The 20973-nt window shown below is 42.9% G+C and overlaps 1 protein-coding gene across 5 annotated transcripts; it reads left to right on the plus strand.

The window, feature by feature from the left end:
• The first annotated feature begins 417 nt into the window (after positions 1-417).
• Positions 418-20295, plus strand: cep68 (centrosomal protein 68). 5 transcript variants are annotated; one of them, XM_034100917.2, is made up of 9 exons: positions 418-712; positions 881-1051; positions 14189-14434; positions 14867-15676; positions 17872-18001; positions 18257-18414; positions 18539-18661; positions 18794-18890; positions 18978-20295. In XM_034100917.2, exons 3-9 carry the CDS (start codon positions 14246-14248, stop codon positions 19148-19150), a joined length of 1680 nt encoding a protein of 559 aa, XP_033956808.1. In that variant the 5' UTR covers positions 418-712; positions 881-1051; positions 14189-14245; the 3' UTR covers positions 19151-20295. The 5 variants fall into 5 exon arrangements, with proteins under 5 accessions (XP_033956808.1, XP_033956805.1, XP_033956806.1 ...); XM_034100914.2 differs by having other exon boundaries at positions 418-706; positions 881-1066; XM_034100915.2 differs by having other exon boundaries at positions 418-706; positions 881-1066; positions 14196-14434.
• Positions 20296-20973: the final 678 nt, after the last annotated feature.

Consider the following 20973-nt stretch of genomic DNA (forward strand, 5'->3'; position numbering starts at 1 on the left):
TCATGATCGCTTTTTTCGTTTTACATTTTCATTTATTGTCATTTCCATTCAGTCAGTCATTAAGTGCTATTTAAAATGTTAATTTGCTACATATCCACACAAACAAACAAAGTGTGTAATCCAATGAATGTTAATCTAACTGGGTTTTATCTAACATATCTCTTTTTCTTCTCTGAATTATTTTTATTTATTTTGTGCACTCTAATCAATATTAATCCAACTAATTTTCGTTTATACATTTTAAGAATGGCGTTTATCTTTTTTGAGAATTATTGGGTCTACAACAGATGATACAAATGTTTGTGTCAGTAAATGTGTACTAACAGAGGCGGGGGGGTGTGTGGAAATAACTGGGACAGAGCTGGCTGCTGTGCAGCGTCATCACAAACGGACGTCGCTTCACGTGACACTCCGGAGGAAAGGACGTCCCATTGCTCTTAAAACTCATTTCCCTGCTTCTTGTGGTTTCCTTGCATCTCTCCATGCTTCCCTGGTGGGAGGGACTAGTTTCAGGGAAAATACGCAAGTGAGAGACGCAAGGAATCCATTTAACCGAAGTGAGAAGGGCCCATAGACTATTGGAACGCAACCCTGTTCTTATTATACATCCATGGTAGTGACCTGTAGTGACAGTTACAGCGGAGGGCGGAGCTGAAGTAAAGATGGCGAGTCTTCAACAACTGAGCTGCCGTTACAGCTGGATGTGGTGAGTGTGAGTGTTTCTGTCTGTCTGTCTGTCTGAAAGACCTTCTGGTATGAATACTTCAACTTATCGGAAGCAGGAAGCACGTGTTTAATGGCTTCATGTCAGCATGCCACGGTGTTTTACTTTCCGCTTAATAACTTCGTGTTGCACATTTTCATCTCCATGCCATCACAGATCCAGCAGTGATGTGTCGCTTCCGGTCGGCTGCTTGTTGTCATCGTATCCTCCTCAGGGCTGCAGGTGTGGTTAACATCTGGTGCTAGCTAGCCAAGCTAACGGATATAAGGAGCTTTTTCAACAACAAGGTGGAGGGAGAACTATCTCCTGTCAGACGGAGAGTCTCAGGTAACCTCAGCTCAGGTGAAGTAAAGGACTCTCAGTGTTTAGATAGTTAACTTTAGTCTAGTTATCTCAGTGGGTCTCAAACGGTTTGTTTTAAAAGGGGAGTGATTTGCAAAATATCTATAAAGAAATAGAAAATCTGTTTACAGTTCTGTTTCATATGGGTGTTGTTGAGAGATGTATCCATAGATCTCTTAATGTTTCTCTCAAAGTGCACCAGATTGATGCTTTTAACTTCAATATATTAAAAAAATCTTCCCGAGGAAGCATGCCCCCGGACCCCACTAGAGGAGGTGAGGACCCTCCTAGAGGAGGTGAGGTCCACCACCCACTTGTAAAAATAGCACTTTACCCCGCTTACACCTATATGCCGTGAGCTGATTATCGAGCCTTCATTGTAACAGTCGTGGGTACACTGTGTGTATGTGTGTGGGGAGTGTTGCAGTAGAAAATGCAACTGAGAAAATCTCTGGCGCCGCCACTGGCTACAACTACAACAAGATGAACATATTTGACCATGATTTAATTGTAATACACGTTTCAAAATGATGCCGAAGTAACAACATACTCATACCGGTTAGTAAAAACCATGAATTAATGCTTTGACAAGTCTGCAGACAGACGGCAGGCGAAAACCCCTTTTTTTAAAATGCGTGTTTTCTAAATGGAGCTTGGCTAAGCTAACGTTATGCTCCGACCGTCCACACTCACAACAACGGCCTATACAGACATAAATAAACCAGCGACTGTATTCTCCATGACACAGGCAGTCTGTGGTTTGTACTTGTTTAACTTTTGTCTAGTTTCTGAACAGATATGAAGAGCTGTGAGCTCTGAGAGCTAAGAGCTAACGGCTGTGTTGTTTTTCTGGGGCTCTCATTGAAGATGACGTCACGGGTCCGCCTACACTGCATTACGATAGTAACTACCCCAGTTCCTAAACTGTAATGGAAGCGCAGCATTTAAGGGCATAAGATATTCTAAAAAAACATTTTTTTTTAAATATATTTAAAACAAATATTTCTTTAGTTATATTTTTCATTAGTATTACCAAAATAGCTTGATTTTATTGTATTTAATATAACATTTCCAAAGAAATAATTCCTTCGAATCTGCCTGTTCAGTTTCTTTTTCTATAAAAAGTCACGGCTCGCCACTGAGTTTGATGACGTACCAATGTTAATATTTCAAGTAAACGCCAATAGAATTAAATAGCTCTAATGTAGAATTGGACTTACGGTTCCCTGCACACACATAAATACATGTTTCAAGTTGTTCTTCAAAAGTTATATTTAAAATGACTACAGTGAGTGATTAACCTTACGTGCTTACAGGTTTTGTCTTTGTAGAGTTTTGCTATCTCCCTACCATAAACGCAGAACAAACTATGCATTTTTAATAAACAGATTCTGTATTTGTATGTGTGAGGGCGTAATGCCATGGTCCATGAAATCATAGTGTGAGTGGAGGAGGAAGCCAGCTCTAAGAGATATCTATCTGTAACCATTTGGTCAACCATGAGACCCGGGATTTAGCTAATTTCAGACATGTTATAACAGTAAAAAATAATACAATTAATATTTACAATTTGGGTCTAAAGACTCGACTTTAACTGGTGCATTACAAGTGTTACATGACACTCTCTCCTGGTTCCAACAGTGCTCTGCTCTACAGAGAAGACAGACTGTAAGAACTGTAACCTCATAAAACCGCTTCAGACCATCGTCCTCGTCCCTTAAGGTCCTCTACCTAGAATGCCTGTGCCTGGGATGTCTTTTGATATTGTATCATAAATATTAATAAACATGCTTATTGAGAATGATGCCAATCGATACTTAAAATATAGTATTTTCTTTTAAAATAGAAATTTCATATAAATTATGAAATCAATCTTCTAATTGTATCAGCCTAAACCCCTGATCAAGGACAGTATGTTTAATGTTCATGAACATTTAGCACAATTCAGTAAACATTTCCAGAGTTTTCGAAATTGCTATTTTTCCTTGTCAAAACAGTTGAGTAATTATTAACAAACCACCCAATAGTTCACACAAAACAATATTTAATATTAATACTTCTGTGGAGCAGTTTTCTTCGCCCATAGAATGTTGCAGCATTAAAAACATGATCCAGGAACAGGTGAGCTGGTGAATAGGGTTAATGTACTAAAATCAAGCATGTGGTTAACACTGCCTCTACAGAATTCAGCATCAGTTATCAGATCATTTCTTATCATTAGAACTAATATAGACACTATACTTCTAGCTTTTTGCATGATTATTGAAACCACTGACTCATGTAGACTCATGTTTTGAGCAGATGTGCTAAACCATAAGCCCATTGTCTGCTTCACACCAAGTTTGATATTACAAAACACACATTTATCAAGAACTACACACTGTTATCTTCAGACACATCATAACCAGAAGCCTGTGTGTTGTTTGTCAAACATTGAGATTAAAATACCAAACTAAACTATCTGCAGCCAGATAGCATATTGAAACACCGGTAGATAATCACTTGGAAAGCTTTGAATAGGATTACATTTTGGTTTTTGTTGTGCAGAACAATGGAGGCCAATTTTAGAGATACACTCTTTGTTAGTCCCTACAGGAACCATGTTAATTTCCCCTTCAGTTATAGTGAGGTCATTGTATCTGATTCTTCAATAAGTATTGAGAATAAACATTTCTGTTTCCTTATTGTGTTTGTTTTCATAGTCTTTATTTACAGTGTGCCACCACAGACAATTCCAAAGCCTCTAGTCTAGATAGTCTTTTTGAATACCTAGAACAATCAGTGTGCATTTGGAGTGTGGACATAAATCAATATTAATGTGTTGTTGACGTAAAAATGCCACTTTTCAAACGATTATATAGTTTTTGCTGTTGCAATAAATTAGAAATATTTTGTAAGTTTGAGTCGTTTTTGTTTTTGTTTATACAGTGTTGTGAAATCGGGCAAATGGCTTCAATAATTGTGTTTTAGCAATTAAAAAAAAACTACAAAATAGAACAGAAGCGAATAATTGAACTTGTCTGAGAAACTTGTCTTTGCATATGGCAATATATCCATTTGAATCGACTAATATCTTTTATCTAATAATCACCTAACGGACAATGTTCAGATTCAGTTCACAAAGTAGTACGTACACAAAGCATAGATTAAGAGATCGAAAAAAATTATATAACTACATATCATTTATTATTATCATTATTATAATTATATCATACTTTTTCATTCTAGACACATTGTTTGTTTATTGTATTTTACAATCTTTGACTATCCAGGGACTGCAGATAAAAAATAGCCTCTTGGCTAACTCTGGCACATTTACAGAAATGTTGATTAATGTGCAAAAATAACACGGCTACTGTGATGCCATGAGCTAACAGGTTTCTTGGCAACATTTTAACATGATTTAAAGGAAAATGTTCAAAAATTACATTGGATAAATCAAAGATGAATCATACATGATATACAGTATATATATACATTGGGGTCCTTTGTATTTGTATGTGTGTTATAAAGCCTTTTGTTGTTATTGTTCATTCAAATCAGTGACATGAAGATGACACTTCTATTTAACATTCAAATATAATATACCTAGTTTTTCCTTAGGATGCCAAAATAAAGTGATATTCGAACTGATCGAATATGAATGAATCAAACAGCCCCCTGGCCTGATTTGGCCTTACGGCTGGTGTGATTCACTCATTGCTCGATGATACTTTTCAGGGAGACATCAGGAATAAAACAGCCTTTGATCAGTTCACCCAGCTTCAGCTTCTATTCATTTTGAGCTTTACCCCCCAGGTGTTAACACTTTCCTGCATAGCTCTAACCAACATGTAGCATGGCCTGATGCTGAAGAGAGCTGACTCATCATATGGGTTGTGTGACGACTAGGCACATAGGCATAAGTTATGTGCAAAGCATAGAGACATGGTACACATTATTGTTCCTGTACACTCCCAGACGAAACAATGCCTCATTTCCATCTGTAGACTATAACGGTTTAACTGGGAAACAACATGGAGCCTGCAGCAGATCAGTCTGATATACTGAAGGAGGACTCGGGATCTCGAGGGGACTAAGCATGCAGGGCCTCACGATTCTTAAAGATGGGTAAAGTTTGTGTTGTCAGGCTCCCTCAAACAATGCTGTTACTAAATCTATAGGGCTTCAACAAACGACTAATTTGATGATCCATTAATCTATCGATTATTTCTACGATGAATCGATTAGTCGGATAAAAAACGTGCAAAAAAAAACGTTTTCCATTATTTTATTCAGAAAACTGCATTTCCAAATTGACAACATCAACACACAAACAACCCAAATGTAGGCTATAAAACATATGCAAAAGCTATATAACAGCTTGTTTTGAACAAAAAAGATGTCTCTTTAGGTTGCTCGAACAAAAACAATGTTCTTTCAAATTATCAACAATGATAACTAACCTAACTGTTATTGTTTTTTAATGCTTTAATGGACCTGAGCCGTTATAAATAATAATACATTATAAAACATAGAATTGTGAATCACAAACCAGAAAGTGTTTACAGGCTTTGCTACAACCAGAGTTGAATATTTTTTTGCCGGTCAAAATGTCCGTTAAAGTTGAAATCTTCCGGACAAAATGAGAAAAGTGCCGGTCAAAAGTCTTCTTTGTTATTTATTGAGATTTAAAACAAATTGATATGATTCGATATTAAACAAACTAATTATAGTAGATTAACTACATTATTCAAAAGTGTTCAGTAATTTATAATAACACGGAATAATAAACGGAGCACTCTCTCCCTCTCCTGACAGCCCGTCAGTATCATGCAGCTCGCGGATCCAGTAATGAGTGACCCGACAGTAAAACTAAACATATCTATAACTAGCTTAGGTAGTTTTGAGAAGTAATTAAAATAGCTACGTGTGATATTCTAAACTGAAGTGTGTGTTTTGCTCCACTCACCGCTGCATGTGATCATGCAGAGCTGCTTGTCGACTCGTCAGCAGCAGCTGATCTCTCTCTCCCGTCAGATTAGACTTCACTCGCGTTTATGTCCATATCGATCAGATCCAGCTAGTTCTAGCTAATGATAGGACTACCTGCTTATTAAAAGACACCTAAACAATAAGTGTCGCTATGCAACCGGGTGAGGCCGCAAAGTATAGCGCAGCATTATGCATTTGTTTACATGCCCACCGGAACCGAGGCATTACCAACAGATCAACGCACAATCAACCCACGCAGGACATCTCTTTCTCCACATTAAAGCTGGGGTAGGTAAGTTTCAGAAACCGGCTCGAGATACTCTTTTTGTTATATTCCATGGAATGCTCTTAACATCCCGATAGCAATGAATATCTTAAGTGCTTTGACAAAAAATCCATAACAAATTTTCATCTGTAGAAGCCGTAATACTGTAAAAAGTACAGCCGGCCCGGCTAAACGGATTGGATGGCCTACCTGCCTGTCAGCCTTCCATCGGGGCACAAACTTATCTCGTGCCCTCATTGGTCATGTGCGTGTTCGTGTGTGTTGGAGGAGGGGCTCTGTAAGGAAGTGGCAGATTTTCTCCGGTTGTGTATTTTCAAATTCTAGCGATCTCGAGCCGTTTTCTCAAACTTACCTACCCCACCTTTAAGTGTTAGACATTAGAATTAGAGATGTCCTGATCCGATCACGTGATCGGGGATCGGAGCCGTTCACGTGATTTAAAAAAAATCGGGGATCGGGAGAAAAAAATCGGGGATCGGGATTTTTTTTTTTTTAGATTTTTTTTTTTTTGGATTTAATGTTACAAAACAAAAATGACCATGTTCACGTCTTAAAGTCATCCTGAGGACTTAGTTTTGGTTTAAAATTACACAATATCATGTATGTGTTGCTTGGGCTTGTTTTCAGACCTGGTTGCTTATTTCTCTGACATCTGGCAACAGAGTGGGCGCAGTGTCTAATAGTAGCAGTAAGCTAACGAGAGGCTACGTTCAGCTGGTGACTCGGGAGTCGGGACAGAGAAAATGTCAGGAGTTTGGAAGTATTATAAAATTGAAAGCGAAGGCAGTGTAACAGCCAGATGCAATGTTTGCAAGGCAGAGGTTCCGCGTGGTGGAAAGAACAGAGCTACGTTCAACACGACTAATCTAATACGCTACCTGAGAAACAAACACCAACAACAACACGACGAGTACACAGCGGCCACTCAGATAACGGCACTGAAACAACCGACACTTTCAGAGACTTTTAAAAGGAAAGAGAAACTGCCCCAGAACAGTTAACAGCCAACAATAACAGCCAAGATAGCTGAATTCATCGCGTTGGATGACCAGCCGTTATCTGTTTCCTTTTTTTTCTCTTAATGCATTGCATAAAGATCAGATCGGGAAAAATCGGTATCGGCAGATTGTCAAAATCAAATGATCGGAATCGGATCGGGAGCAAAAAAAGGTGATCGGGACATCCCTAATTAGAATGGACTATTCTTGTCTGTCACATACTATTCTTGTCTGTCACATAAGTGGGGCAGCTGATGAGGTATTGCGCTAAGGGGACATTATTTTGACCGGACATTTTGACCGGAGAGATTTAGGTTTGCCGGTCTTCAGCATATTTTAGCGGTCATAGTCCGGTAATTACCGGCTAATGGGGACTCTGGCTACAACAAATAGGTAGAGTGCAGTTACACTTTTGTACACACACATAAATATACAGCACACATCCCGACCTATTTTCTGCAAATTTGCAAATACTTTGAAATAGCTGAATCAATAAATTGGCATAGTATAAATAAGTCAAGTTAGTCGTTAGTTTGTTTAGTATTTGGCCGCGTAATGTGCAGCAAGCAAAAAAAAACACCGGCAGTATGATCAGAGACCGACGCTAAGCAGAGGGATCTTGATTGGGTAGTTGTTTTTTTACGTTTGAGATGTTCCCGCATCACTGTGGTGCTCCCGTGCCATGCAAGTTTGATTTTACACAGTTTGCAGGTAACACACTTTTACTGTTGTTTAAAGTGAAGTGCTCCCACGCTGTTGAAGATTTTAGTCGGACCGTGCTTCTCTCCGCCTCCGCCATTTTTCGAATGTTTTTCTTCTTCCGATGGACGTAGCCAGCTCCGCAAACAGAGAGTAACAACTTAGACCCAACAAATCAACGATTGAATTAGTTTGCAACTAATTTGGTCATCGATTAACTCGATTAGTTGTTGCACCCCTATATGGAATACAAATCATGCATTCCAAATACAAATCCAACAAATAAGAAAAAAACACATGGTGCAGACAAATAAACACATGGAGTTCCCCCAATGTGAAACCAAAAGTTCTTCAATGCATCCACAGCTCTTCATTTCAGTATCTTTGAGGGTATTATTATATATGATATGTAGTTATAAAATATTTTTGGATCTCTTAATCCTTAAGCATTAATTATGCTTTGTGACCTTCCCTTCACACAGGTACACCCATAGGGCCCCATTCTGATGGCCATTTTGGCTGCAGGTTAGCTGTTATGCCCCTTTCACACCAACGCGGTTCCAGGGCCGGTTCGGAGCTACAGCCTAAAAAGCACCGTTTTTCCCTGTTCAAACCGCAGCGCCTCTAAGCTCTGAAAACCGGTGCTTTTTAAGCACCAAAAAACTGTCGGTCTAGAAGCAAGAACCGCATACGGTCAAGCTTACGTCGGGGGGGCAGGGGTGGGATCAACCTCCTGAACAACAACAAAAAGCCCGCGTTTTAGGCAGTTTGTACACAACGATGGAACACCTAAAACTATAGGTTACTTACGTAACCCCAGGCTTCAGAGTAACATGAAGTGAGATGTCTCACTATGGGATGCGCCTCATCGCGGAGCAAACAGAAGCATCAATCTCATTACGCCAATCCTGATTGGCTGGTGATCTTGACGTCAGCGTCAGGGGAAATCACCCCCTATAAGTAGCTTGCGCCACAACGCATGTGTCATTCAAAATAAGCACCTCTTCTCGCTTCACCATAGCAAGGAGGGCCGTCTGGTGAGACATCTCACTTCATGTTACTCTGAGAACTGTAACCTATAGTTCTCATTCATAACACTCCGTTCGATGTCTCACTATGGGATATTGTAGCTCCCGTATTGCCAGACGAGCTTATCTCGAAAATCGCCAACCAACCAGAATTTTAACAGGTAGGACTCCGACTCAACCAGGTGCCCAGCACTGCGTGAGTCAACCTGGGAGTAGAACGCCCAGACTATTAAAAGGCGGACACAAGTGAGCAGCGAGGACCAGCTCGCCTCTTGCACCAATGTCTTGAAAGGGAGACATCCTGAACAGAGCCCAGGATGCCGCCAGACCCTGAGTCAAGAGAAAACTCGCGAACCTGAGGGTGCCTGTGAGCTCTGACTTGTACGGGCCCCACAGCATTTTGCTTCCACACAACAGTGCTTAGTAATAGGCTTGCCCTTGTAAGGGATAGCCCAGGACACAGGGGGCTTGGTCATTATGACAGAGCACCCCCGATCATGGTACCGCTCACGGGCCAGGCCCATAGAGCCAAGCGCTCTGGGTGTGGGTGAAAGATCGCCCCCCCCTGCTTGGGACAGTATGTCCCTGCATAGTGGGAGCTGCCAAGGCTGCCCGCACAGCAGCTGATATATCTCCGCTAGCCAGTACATAGCTGGCCAGTGTGGAGCTATCAGTGTGTGGCGTTGCTCTCTCACTCTGGCCAGAGTTGGAGGTATCAGAGCCAGGGGTGGAAACACGTACAGAAGGCCTGGGGGCCAATCGTGCGCGAGTGCATCCACGCCTAACGGTGCATTTAGATCACGCATCGAAAAGAACAGCCGACACTGAGCATTGTCTTTTGATGCGAATAGATCCACCGCGGCTCTGCCGTAACGCACCCACAGCTGGCTCACAATCCTTGGATGTAGAGTCCAGTCTGCATAAAGTGGTGCACCTCTGGACAGCAGATCTGCCCCGAGGTTCATCACTCCCGGTACGTGCGTCGCTCTCAGAGAGAGGAGACGTCTACCGCTCCATAGGATAAGTTTGCGCGCCAGTGTGTGTAACTGGAGAGAAGGCAAACCCCCATGGCGGTTAATATACGATATTGTGGTCGTATTATCTGTCCTCACGAGGACGTGATGTCCCTTGAGGAAAGGCAGAACGCGTTTTTAGGGTGAGAAACACCGATTTTAGCTACCGCTAAAAGCTCCAGGTAATTTATGTGCGCCCACTGGAGGTCTCTGCTCCAGAGACCCCTTACCGGGCAACCTTCATAAATACCTCCCCAACCTGTCAGACATGCGTCCGTGGTGACCACTTTCCGTGAAAGGACAGCACCCATGGGCACACCTCGTACTGCGTGAAGATGGACGGTGTGGCGCAGTGCGCTGTGCAATGATCATCAGATCAAGGGGTGAAACCCGCCGCTGCTGCGTCTGTAAAGCCGGTGGGTCCTTGGGCAAGACCCTTCACCTGAACTTGCTCCTGTGGGTATTGTCCACAGTTTCTGACCATTGCATGTATGATGTGCAATGTGTGTATATGTAAAGCGCTTTGAGTCATTGATAATGCGCTATAATAAATGTAAGGAATTATTATTACTAGAAAAGTCGGGTGCAGCCAGTGGCGCAGTGCCCTTACGCATCTCACAGTAACCATCACTCTTAGGTTTAGTTTTAGAGCGGCCACCCAGCGCTGAAACTCCCTCATGTGTAAGCGTCCCAGTCTTACAACCAGGATGGCTGACGCCATGAGCCCCAGCAATCGCAAGCATGATCTGAAAAGAACATGTTTGCGCAGCTGGAAAAGAGCAAGACAAGCTCTGAAAGCTTTCACTCTTTCCGCTGACAAGCGAGCTGAGTTCAGGCGTAACCCCAGGAAGAGTATAGTCGCGCGGGACACAACATGCTCTTCTCTGTATTCGCTTGGCGGTGGTGCCTTCACAGACCTGTCAACAATCCGCCTTTTGAGAGATGCCGTAGCTGCTCTCAGAAGGGGAACAATTGGCGGGCTGTTTATTGGCTTTATTGATTTTCTATTCATAATTTTTTTGAGCTGCGCCCTCGGCCTGAAGTCTGGATGCGTCAGCGGAAAATGTTTTATGACAGAATGATCAACCAATGTGTGACATGTGTTTGTGCAGACTTGAGGATGGTGTTTAGGCATCTCTCGAGGCGGCGGGAACACATTCACGGAGGGGAGAAGGAGGGGCTGTCACGCCGCTCGCTTCTTCTTCCTCGACTGCTGGCCGAAATTCTGGGTTGGCTGAGCCTGAGCTGCAGCCGGAACAGGAGAGTTTCTAGGCCAGCCTGCCCTTGTCTCCAGCCTGGGCTGGGGACTCAGGGTGAGCTGCGACCTCTGCGTCTTCGGTGTTCTAAACCGAGCAGAGTTCGAGGCAGCTTGGGCAGAGGACTGCTGCTGCGAGAGCAGCGGCTGGGCCCTACGAGGGAGGCAGAGGTGGAGTGCCTCGTCCTCCCTCTGCTTCGTCTCACACCTCCTTTGCATGGAGGCGAGAGCAGAGCTGAAGATTCCCTCGGGAACGATGGGCATTTCCAGCACATCCTCCTTTTCCCGGTCTGAGAGAGTGGTGAGGTTGAGCCATCTCGCTCTTTCCTGCACCACCAATTGCTCCCAATTGCTTTGCCCGTGGCCTGGACGGCGCAGCGTTGGACACGGAGACAAATGTCCGTGACCGTTGACATCTCGTCCAGAGTGGCTGCCCCCGGGTTACCCGACAGGTCCTCGCAGAGCTCCTCTTGGTAGGCGGTTAACAGCGAGGACACGTTCAGGGCCCTAGGGGACAACGCTGCCGAATATATATAATATATATATATTATTCTGTTATTGTTATATTTAACACTGTAACCACCAAATGAATGAAAATAATGTTTTTGTAAATGAAAGAAGCAAGAAACACTTATTTGTACTCAACAAATAAAATAGTTACCGTGATGGTGAGGTTCGAAGTACTCTCCTTCCTTCTTGTATAGGGCTCTAAAAACTGCAGCCTGGTTATGATCCACTGCTGTCTGCCCGTCCTTTGTGCTCCACAACTACCCGAAGGGGCAAGTCTCCTGTACCGGGTGTACTGGGTTCGCAGAGAATCCCAATTCCTCAGCTCTTTCTCTGAAGCACACAAATAAACGATGTAAGCATTGTGGCTAGTTAGCATGTCCAATTCATATCTATATGCAGTGCCAAACTGCACAGCTAGCAACAGCTAGCAACAAGATAACAACAAAACACAAGGTTGAAATAACATGTTACATTTCACATTAACGTCACTGTACGCTGGCAAACAATAAAAAGCCAACAGTATCTGCTAAAGAGCTCAATTGATTAAAAAGATAATCTTACCCGAGAAACCAAGTTGCGTTTCAATCTCTCGCCAGAGTCCGGTTTTCACTACTCGGTTAGAGTATCTTTTCTCCGTAATATCGTACAGAGCTGGCCTCTCCTGGATCAAGGTGATGAGCAGGTCTTCGTTTGCGTCATTCCAGATCGCCATGATGAGATGAAAATGAATAGCAGTCTGTGTGTGCCTTCTTAAATAGTTTGTTTACGTCCCTCAGTTCCGCTTCGCTTCTCATGCACTGATTCGCTAGCTGAACAGCCAATCAGAGTGATTATTTGGTCCGACTGCCAGACCCGATGCATGGCCGATTAAACATGTTGAATCGGCCATGCATCGGGTCTGGCAGTCCAAATAAGGCGTGTCACGGTCGACGGTGCGGGACACACCAACCTGACTACGGCGCCGTGAATGCCCGACAGCCTCTGACGGCCTCTGACTCCCAAAATCGGGTTGGTGTGTCAGGGCCTTTATGGACATCAACATGACACTGGACACAAATCGGCTGTTCCTTCAAGGTTCATGCCTTAAACCAGTGGTTCCCAAACGGTGTGCCGCGGCACACTGGTGTGCCGTGAGGCAAGTCCGGGTGTGCCGTGGGATTTTGTGACAACCATACGTTATTATTGCAATTATACAACTACACAAAAATAATTATTTTTTAATTTACTATATCAGTACTTTGTAGGTTTATATGTACGTAATCTGCGCGATTTGCGCCTCCACGTGCAGTGCTGCATTCACATGGCTGAGTCAGCGATAACTCTCGAGGGGTGGAGGTCAGCCCATTACTTTGAGTTCATCCGAAGAATAGACAGGAATGTGACGGTGAGGTGCAAACTGTGTCCAGGCCAGAAGCTGTTATCCACTGCTGTGAACACCACGTCAAACCTCAACAAGCACCTGCAAAGAACACATGCTAAGGTGGAGCTACCGCACACGCCATTTGTTGTTTGTTTATATCACAGTCTGTTCTTCTTCTCTGTCTTCCGGTTGTTGCCTGTTTTGAATGACGAATACACACTACCGCCACCTGCTGGTAAGGAGAGTTATTGTCACTCGCGCATGCGCAGTTCGTACGTGCTCGGCTGAAGTCTTTGCGGTGTCTGGTTCCAGTGCAACATATGGCCAACATGCAGGAGAACACGCCGACGCAACAGCGTGAGCAGAGATAGACTGCGCAAAATATACAGATAGTAGGAGACAGAGGACAGCCACGGTCAGATAGGAAAACGAGTAAAGTAACGAGTTACTTTATGTAGAGAGTAACTAAGTAGTGTAATATATTACTTTTTTTTAAAGTAATATGTAATATATTACTTTTTTTTTAGTAACGACCCCATCTCTGCTGAAATGTTACATTTATAATGTGTAGTTCAGGACCATGGACCGTGCAGCTTCCTTGCATTGACAGTTCTCTGTGCTGAATTTCCTTTCTCATTTTTAATGTTGTTACCTGTCTGGTTTAAATGAGTGTGTTGCTGCTTTGATGAAGCCTAATTTTGATAACGTTTCTAATTAATTTCTGAAATATTTCGTTAATAAATATTTCATGAGTAATATAGTTGTCTTTGTCACATTTTATTTGGCATTAGTAAATAATTATGCACATTTACAGATATTTTACATGATATGAGAGATAACACGTGTTAAAATAGCCCTTATAACTTATAAGGGCTATTTTGCACAATAGGTGTGCCTTGAGATTTTTACTTGTCCTTTGGTGTGCCTTGGGCACAAAAAGTTTGGGAACCACTGCCTTAAACTACGAAATAAAGCAACAAATCAAAACTTTTTTTTAAGGTTTTAGGTGGATTTATTACCTCAGTTGACAGGACCTTCCTACAGTTCCACTGTCCAATGGAAGCTAATGGGTGCAGCCAGAGGTGGGGGGTGCTTCTCCCAGAGTATGAACAGAGCAGGAGAGGCTCCAGTCCTTCTTCACCACACACACGTGTTACTGTGGCTGCAGACAGACAGTATGTCAGGAGGACGCCCCTGTTCTCTGCACATCAACATGCGTCCATCCTAAAGAAGCACACAGACAAGGTGGAGTACACACTTCATCTATCCCTTTAATGAAGCTGCATCTAACTAAATACCTATGCTTATTATGAGGACTATAAATGTCATGTGATCTCCTGTATATATCTAAAAGTCATACCTACAATTTCCCTAACAATGGTCAGGTCAAATGAAGAGTTTTAAATACACAGACTTGTTGTATATACACTATACTGTGAGCTTTATACAAATGGCTGAGAGTTTTCTTATGATTTTACTCCCAGTGTCCCATACACGTTGTAATATCGTCTGTTAATATTAGACACTTAACCGTCTCTAATGAATGATGACATTGAGGATTCACTGTGAGGCAAAGCCAGTTTAAAAGTGTGAATACAGCTGTTGCAGAACTTCTCTAACGGAGTGACTGCTTTAAAGCCTTCCCTGTAACAGATGACGGCTGTCTGTGCCTTTTAGGAGAACCCGTTGGCTGTCAGCAGACCTGAAGAACAGCTCACTGACAGGACCTCCTGCAGCAGAGTGAAGGAGGAGCTCAGCCTAGACAGCTTCAGCCTCTCTTACAGGGACATGTCCCCTCCTTCACCCTGGAGGAGAGACCTTGCCTCACCCATGGTTGTTTCAGATCTCAGGGACCGGCTGTCCACTCTCCCTGGCAGCAGATCCGCTCAGCAGAGCCTCTCCAGCTCCAACATGAAAGTCCAGAGACTGAACAAACCAGTGCGCCTGCAGCTGACCTCTGCCGTCCTGCATCCGACATACAGCCCTCGCTCAGGGGACTCCAGGAGGAGTCGTCGGGGGGTGGGCAAACTGTGCCCTTCTGGAGGACATCCTGTGACTCCCTTTCAGGCCGAGTACTGGGCCTGTGCCATCCCCCCAGCTCTGCCTCTATCTCCGGACAGACGGACCGCGAGCTGGGATCCTAACAGGGAGTACCAAGCGCTGTTGGACTACAGCTACCCTCTGAGAGCGGGACAGCCGCTCTGTGCGTGGGCCAGCCCTGAGCACCAGGAACACACTCTCAACCCGCAGGACTCAGGGATAGAGCAGGACCTCCTATGTAGCTCTGCCAGTCTGTCTCTCAGTGGGGGGCACAGGTCTCCTAGCCTACGGGGGCTCAAAGCCTCTGGTACCTCGCTCTCCCTTGCAGACTTGTACTGCAGTCCTCATCAGCAATGCGCACTGTCCAGGTGTGCATTTGAGGAGCTGGACGAGGTCTTCTGTCCTCTTCCAGAGCAGCTGGAGGGGCTGCAGCTGCTGCCCAGACAGGTGGGCACACTCTGAGACCACTGACCTACATCTGGTTCAAACGGCTGCTTCCTCATATTCAAGATTCTAGATTCAAAGGCTTTATTATCATACGCACAGTAGCTACAGTGTAGTTATGGCAATGCAAATCTGAAGTCCAGGCTCCACTAACAATGGAACATTATATATACAGATGAGTAAATAATTATTTGATCCTTTGCAGATTTGGTAAGTTTGCCCACTTACAAATAAATGAATGGTCTATAATTGTAATGGTAGGTTTATTTGACTAATGAGAGAAAGAATATTAAAAAGAAAATCGATAAATTGACATTGACAAGATTTGCATTTAACCATGGGAAATACATATTTGACCCCCTTGTAAACATGTGTTAGTACTTGGTGGAGAAACCCTTGTTGGACACACAGAGGTCAGACGCTTCTTGTAGTTGGTCACCAGGTTTATGCACATCTCAGGAAGGATGTTGGTCCACTCCTCTCTGAAGATCCTCTCCAAATCCAGAAGGTTTTGAGGCTGATGCTTGGCATCTGGAAGCTGCAGCTGCCTCCACAGATTTTCTATGGGATTAAGGTCTGGAGACTGGCTAGGCCACTCCATCACCTGAATGTGCTTCTTCTTTAGCCACTCCTGTGTTGCCTTGGCCGTATGTCCAGGGTCATTGTCCTGCTGGAAGACCCCTCCATGACCCATTTTCAGTGTCCTGGCTGAGGGGAAGGAGGCTATCTGCCAAGATTTCAAGGTATACAGCCCCGCACATCCTCTCCTCGATGCAGGAAGTCCTCCTGTCCCCTTAGCAGGGAAACACCCTCAAAGCGTAATGTTTCCAACTCCATGCTTGACGTTGGGGATGGTGTTCAGCATTTTTCTTCCTCCAAACACGGCCTGTCGAGTTAATTCCAAAGGTCTCATCTGACCACATCACCTCCTCCCAAGCCTTCTCTGAATCATTCAGATGTTCATTGTCAAACTTCAGACGGGCCTTTCATGTTCTTCTGGAGAGGGGGGGGGGGGGTGCCTTCAGGCGCTGCAGGATTTGATCCATTATAGTGTAGTGTGTCACCAATAGTTTTCTTGGTAACAAGTTCCTCCTGTGTAGTTCTTGGCTGATACCTCACCTTTCTCATGATCGTAAATACCCCACGGGGGGGGTGATCCTGTGTGGAGCCCCAGACCAAGGGCGATTGATTGTTGATTGATGCTCATTTTGTGTTTCTTCTATTTCCGAATAATCACACTAACAGCTGTCTCCTTCTCACCAAGCTGCTTTCCGATGGTCTTGTAGCCAATTCCAGCCTTGTGCACAACAAGTTGATATTAGGAGTACTTTTTTAAAGGAAGAGGAGTTATGCTACCGGTCTGTGGGAGCCAGAATTCTTGTTTGTTGCAAGGGGATCAAATATTTATTTCCCACAGTTAAATGCAAATCAATTTTTATCTTTTATATAATGTCAATTTGTGGATTTTCTTTTTGATATGCTTACTCTCACTGTTAAAATAAACCTACCATTAAAATGATAGATCGTTAATTTCTATGTAAGTGGGCAAACTTAAAAAAAATGCAAGGGATCAAATACTTATTTCCTCCACTGTATATAAGACATAAACAATTGAACAAAAGAAATAGTGCGAAAAGAAGAAACAGAATAGATATACAATTGTGACCAATGTGCAAGTTATGCAGAACTAATGAACTATATTAATGGAATGGAATAAGTTGAGCTAAAACCAACATTTTAAATAAATATAGTAAGAATATAAATATGTAACAACAGTCCTATATTGCAACAGCAAATAATACTGTGATCATGGAGGGTAAATCTTTGTTAAGGCCTCTGAACATGGCCGAAGTCAAATGCTCCTTTCATATCCTTATTCAGAGACTGCAGGATGTTTTTAAATGGTGTTTCTGGCCAACTAATATGCAGGCTATATATCCAGTAGAATAAAGATAACATTGGCCAACATTGAGTTTTAAATACACCTGAAAAAAACAATTGAACCGCTTGAAACTCATCACATACAGAGCTAATACGGCTACATATCTTTTGATCAGATACCAAATTTTGACTATTTTACAGATTCATTGTTGATACATCTGATCTAATCAGTTACAGCTCTTTCAAATGAAGTGGTGTTTTCCAGCTTTAATCTGCAGTTATCAGCTAAAGATGAAATGTTTTGCTGGTGTGTGAAGGTGAGGGAGGTCACAGCCAGCTGGGAGTCTGTGCAGTGGGGGGGCTCCAACCTCTCCCCCGTCCCCCTGCCTGAGACACAGGAAGCGCTGCAGGACACACCAGAAGAAGAAGAGGAGAAGAGAGCCTCAGGTAGTCTGCTGTCTATCTGTCCGCCTGTCTGTCTGTCTCGGTAGTTCAGATCAAAATAAAGTTTTAGTTGAAAATAGCCGTTTTCTGAGTCATTAAGCCCCCCCCCCCCCTGCCCACACACACAAACACACACACACACACACACACACACACACACACACAACATCTATGACCACTAGTATGATCCCATGCAAGATTGAATCCAGTTTGTCTCTAAGATTGTTGTCTCTATCCCAAAATCCTGTCCATCAACAGCTGACCACAGGGACTCTGCAACAGTGAGGAGCCCTTCTGGAGCCTGGGTAGAGCCTGCAGGGGGGGGTGGGGGAGCCTGTCCATCCAGTATCAGGGTGCTGCTTGGCAGCCAGGAGAAGCAGGAGCAGCACAGTGACTCCCTGATGCAGCACATCCAGGTAGAGACACTGGCTGTGTAAGAGTGCCACTGCAGTATTCCTGAAAACATTGCCTTGGTGTTTGGATTCAGTGTTTTGAGTGGCTTCGAAATCAAATTGTGTTTATCCATTTTTTATGTTTCAGGTCTTCTGCTCGCAGCTGGAGCGGCTCATTCGGCAGCTGCATGCAGTGTCAGAGCAGATGGAGCTGCAGACTGTGCCCACTGTGGATATTGCCGGTGTCAAGTCCTCTCTTGCTGAGTACCAGGTGAGCCTGCTCCACAATGCGCACTTCTGTGGCTGTCTGCATAGGTGGGCACATATCTGTGGGGAAAAACAGATCTTCTCTTTGACTCGGCTCTTTGCACTTCAATAGATAATGGTTGTGTGTGTGTTTCAGAGAGCAGTGAGGGTCCAGCAGCCCCTGACCTCTGTGACCTCCAGCGTGCTGTTCAGCGGTCAGCTCCTCCTCCGCTGCATTGATCACATGTCTCCATGTACGTCTGTCAGCTGCTACCATGCAACACTCTGAACTCACATTTCCTCTCAGCATTTCATCACTCATTAAGTCTCTCTGTTTCCAGTTTTAAGAGACACCCTGCAGCTGATAAAGAGTCACTGTGGAGCTCTTGAGAGCCGCACACAGCACCTCCTCTGCTCCATCCAGTCTGCCATGGAAAGCCTTAGCCATCAGAACCAGCAGAACCATCAGAACACCCAGACCAAAGTAGAAGAGGCTGCCTCCTCTCTGTCATAGGATATGTTACACTTATCTTTGTACGATCTAACTTTGTTCCAACAATTCACATACTGTATAATGCACAGCTCTCATTTGAACATGTTGGCATCTTGTGTGTCGGCTTGGTATGTGAAAAAGAATGTCTCAACCCAACTTATCACATTGAATATTACATAAAAACAATATTCTATTATGTTTTTTCTTAATCATATAGATGTTCACCATGGTATTGATTTGTCGCTTGTAATGTAAATGTAATTGACCTTTTTCAACTGTTTTGAGATGTAATCATCATTCAAAGACAAAACAACATCATGGAATCTATCCAGTGTATAAGTTCAATGTTTACTAATTCGAAGTAACACTTTCTAACACCTAATTACTGCTGAGTCAGCCCTGATTTTTTGTTTTGGAGAAGCAAAGCTGTGTGTATGATCAATTGACTTCGTAATGTTTTATTATCAGCTAGTCCAACATTTCCCACAGCCGTATGGTCTGTTGTCACTCTTTTCAGTCCCTTGTGTTCTAATGTTAAATAATCACGTTTAAGCCTGAGTCAAACGCTCTGTTCTATCCAGGAACACAGCCTCCACCACAATATATATATAATATGAATTATCATATTATAATAGACATGAATGGGATTTCGTTTTTGGTGCCCACAGTATCGACAAATGATCTACCAGAAGGACAGAAGAAGAGGGCAACTTATATAAGTGCATGTTGTGAATAAGAGAGTAACAGTCAAAGCCGAAAGATGACATTTAAAAGACTAGGTCATAATAATTCCCTTGTTATTTTTGGGTGGCAAGAACAACAGCTACCATTTGCCCTTCTGAGGTCGGACACACCCATTCCTGTGGCAATGCATCCCTTAAATACCTGTGCCCTAGGACAGCGATACCCTATGGCACACATTGAATTACATACAATTGTGCAGAATTGAACCCAAACAGAACACTTCATTGAAATGGCTCAGTTACAGTTATAAAGGGTAACAACATTTGTGTTGTGTTGTCACTACTCAAAACCTTCTCAAATAATTTGAATAATTTTGTGTTACATTCGTAACTTGTTTCTGTGGTCGTGTAATAAGTCACGGAATGTTTTTAAATTATTCTTAATTTCACAATATTGATTAAAACACTAGCAGTCAAATGTGACATATCTGTCCGTCCCAACGTGCAGGACTCAATTCCTTCATTTCAGAACCAAGCACCACCTTTTAATATATGTAAATACATTATCATAAATACTGCTAATTTCCTCTCCTAGCTGGGCCAAAAGACTCAATTGCTGGTGAGTCAGTGGAGGGGCCTCTGCACCCCAACCGGAGGTTTAAAAAAAAAGGGAAAGGTTGTTGCACAAGTGTTTTTGTTATAATTGATATTCACCACAGAGGTACATTATTTTGTATTTGTCCCTCAAAAAGAAACAATTGTTGGAGTTTCCATACTGCTGCTGGATGTTATTGTCTTTTCTCCACAAAACCTTCTTTAAATTGTAAAATACGTTTACTGAGGAAGACCCTCTACGTCTCACACAGTGTGTCAAATATTTACTTCAGGCTACAGGGCTAAAAAATGTAAATTCATAATAAAACAGACATTAAATGAGTTGCACTAATGACAGCTATTACAATAATACTGACACTAATATTTTAAGATAATTTATTAGAAAAACTATTACATTGATCACATTTATTGTGGTAATTTATGTTCAGTGATAAATAAACATAAATATATGGGATGTAATGAACAGGGAAGTGAAGCCTGCAGGGAACTAGATGCAAACTGAAGGACCGGAAATGGTAATAACATCGTTGTCTGTTTTGGTTTATG

Source organism: Pseudochaenichthys georgianus, chromosome 15 (assembly GCF_902827115.2).
Source record: "Pseudochaenichthys georgianus chromosome 15, fPseGeo1.2, whole genome shotgun sequence".
NCBI classification, from domain to species: domain Eukaryota; kingdom Metazoa; phylum Chordata; class Actinopteri; order Perciformes; family Channichthyidae; genus Pseudochaenichthys; species Pseudochaenichthys georgianus.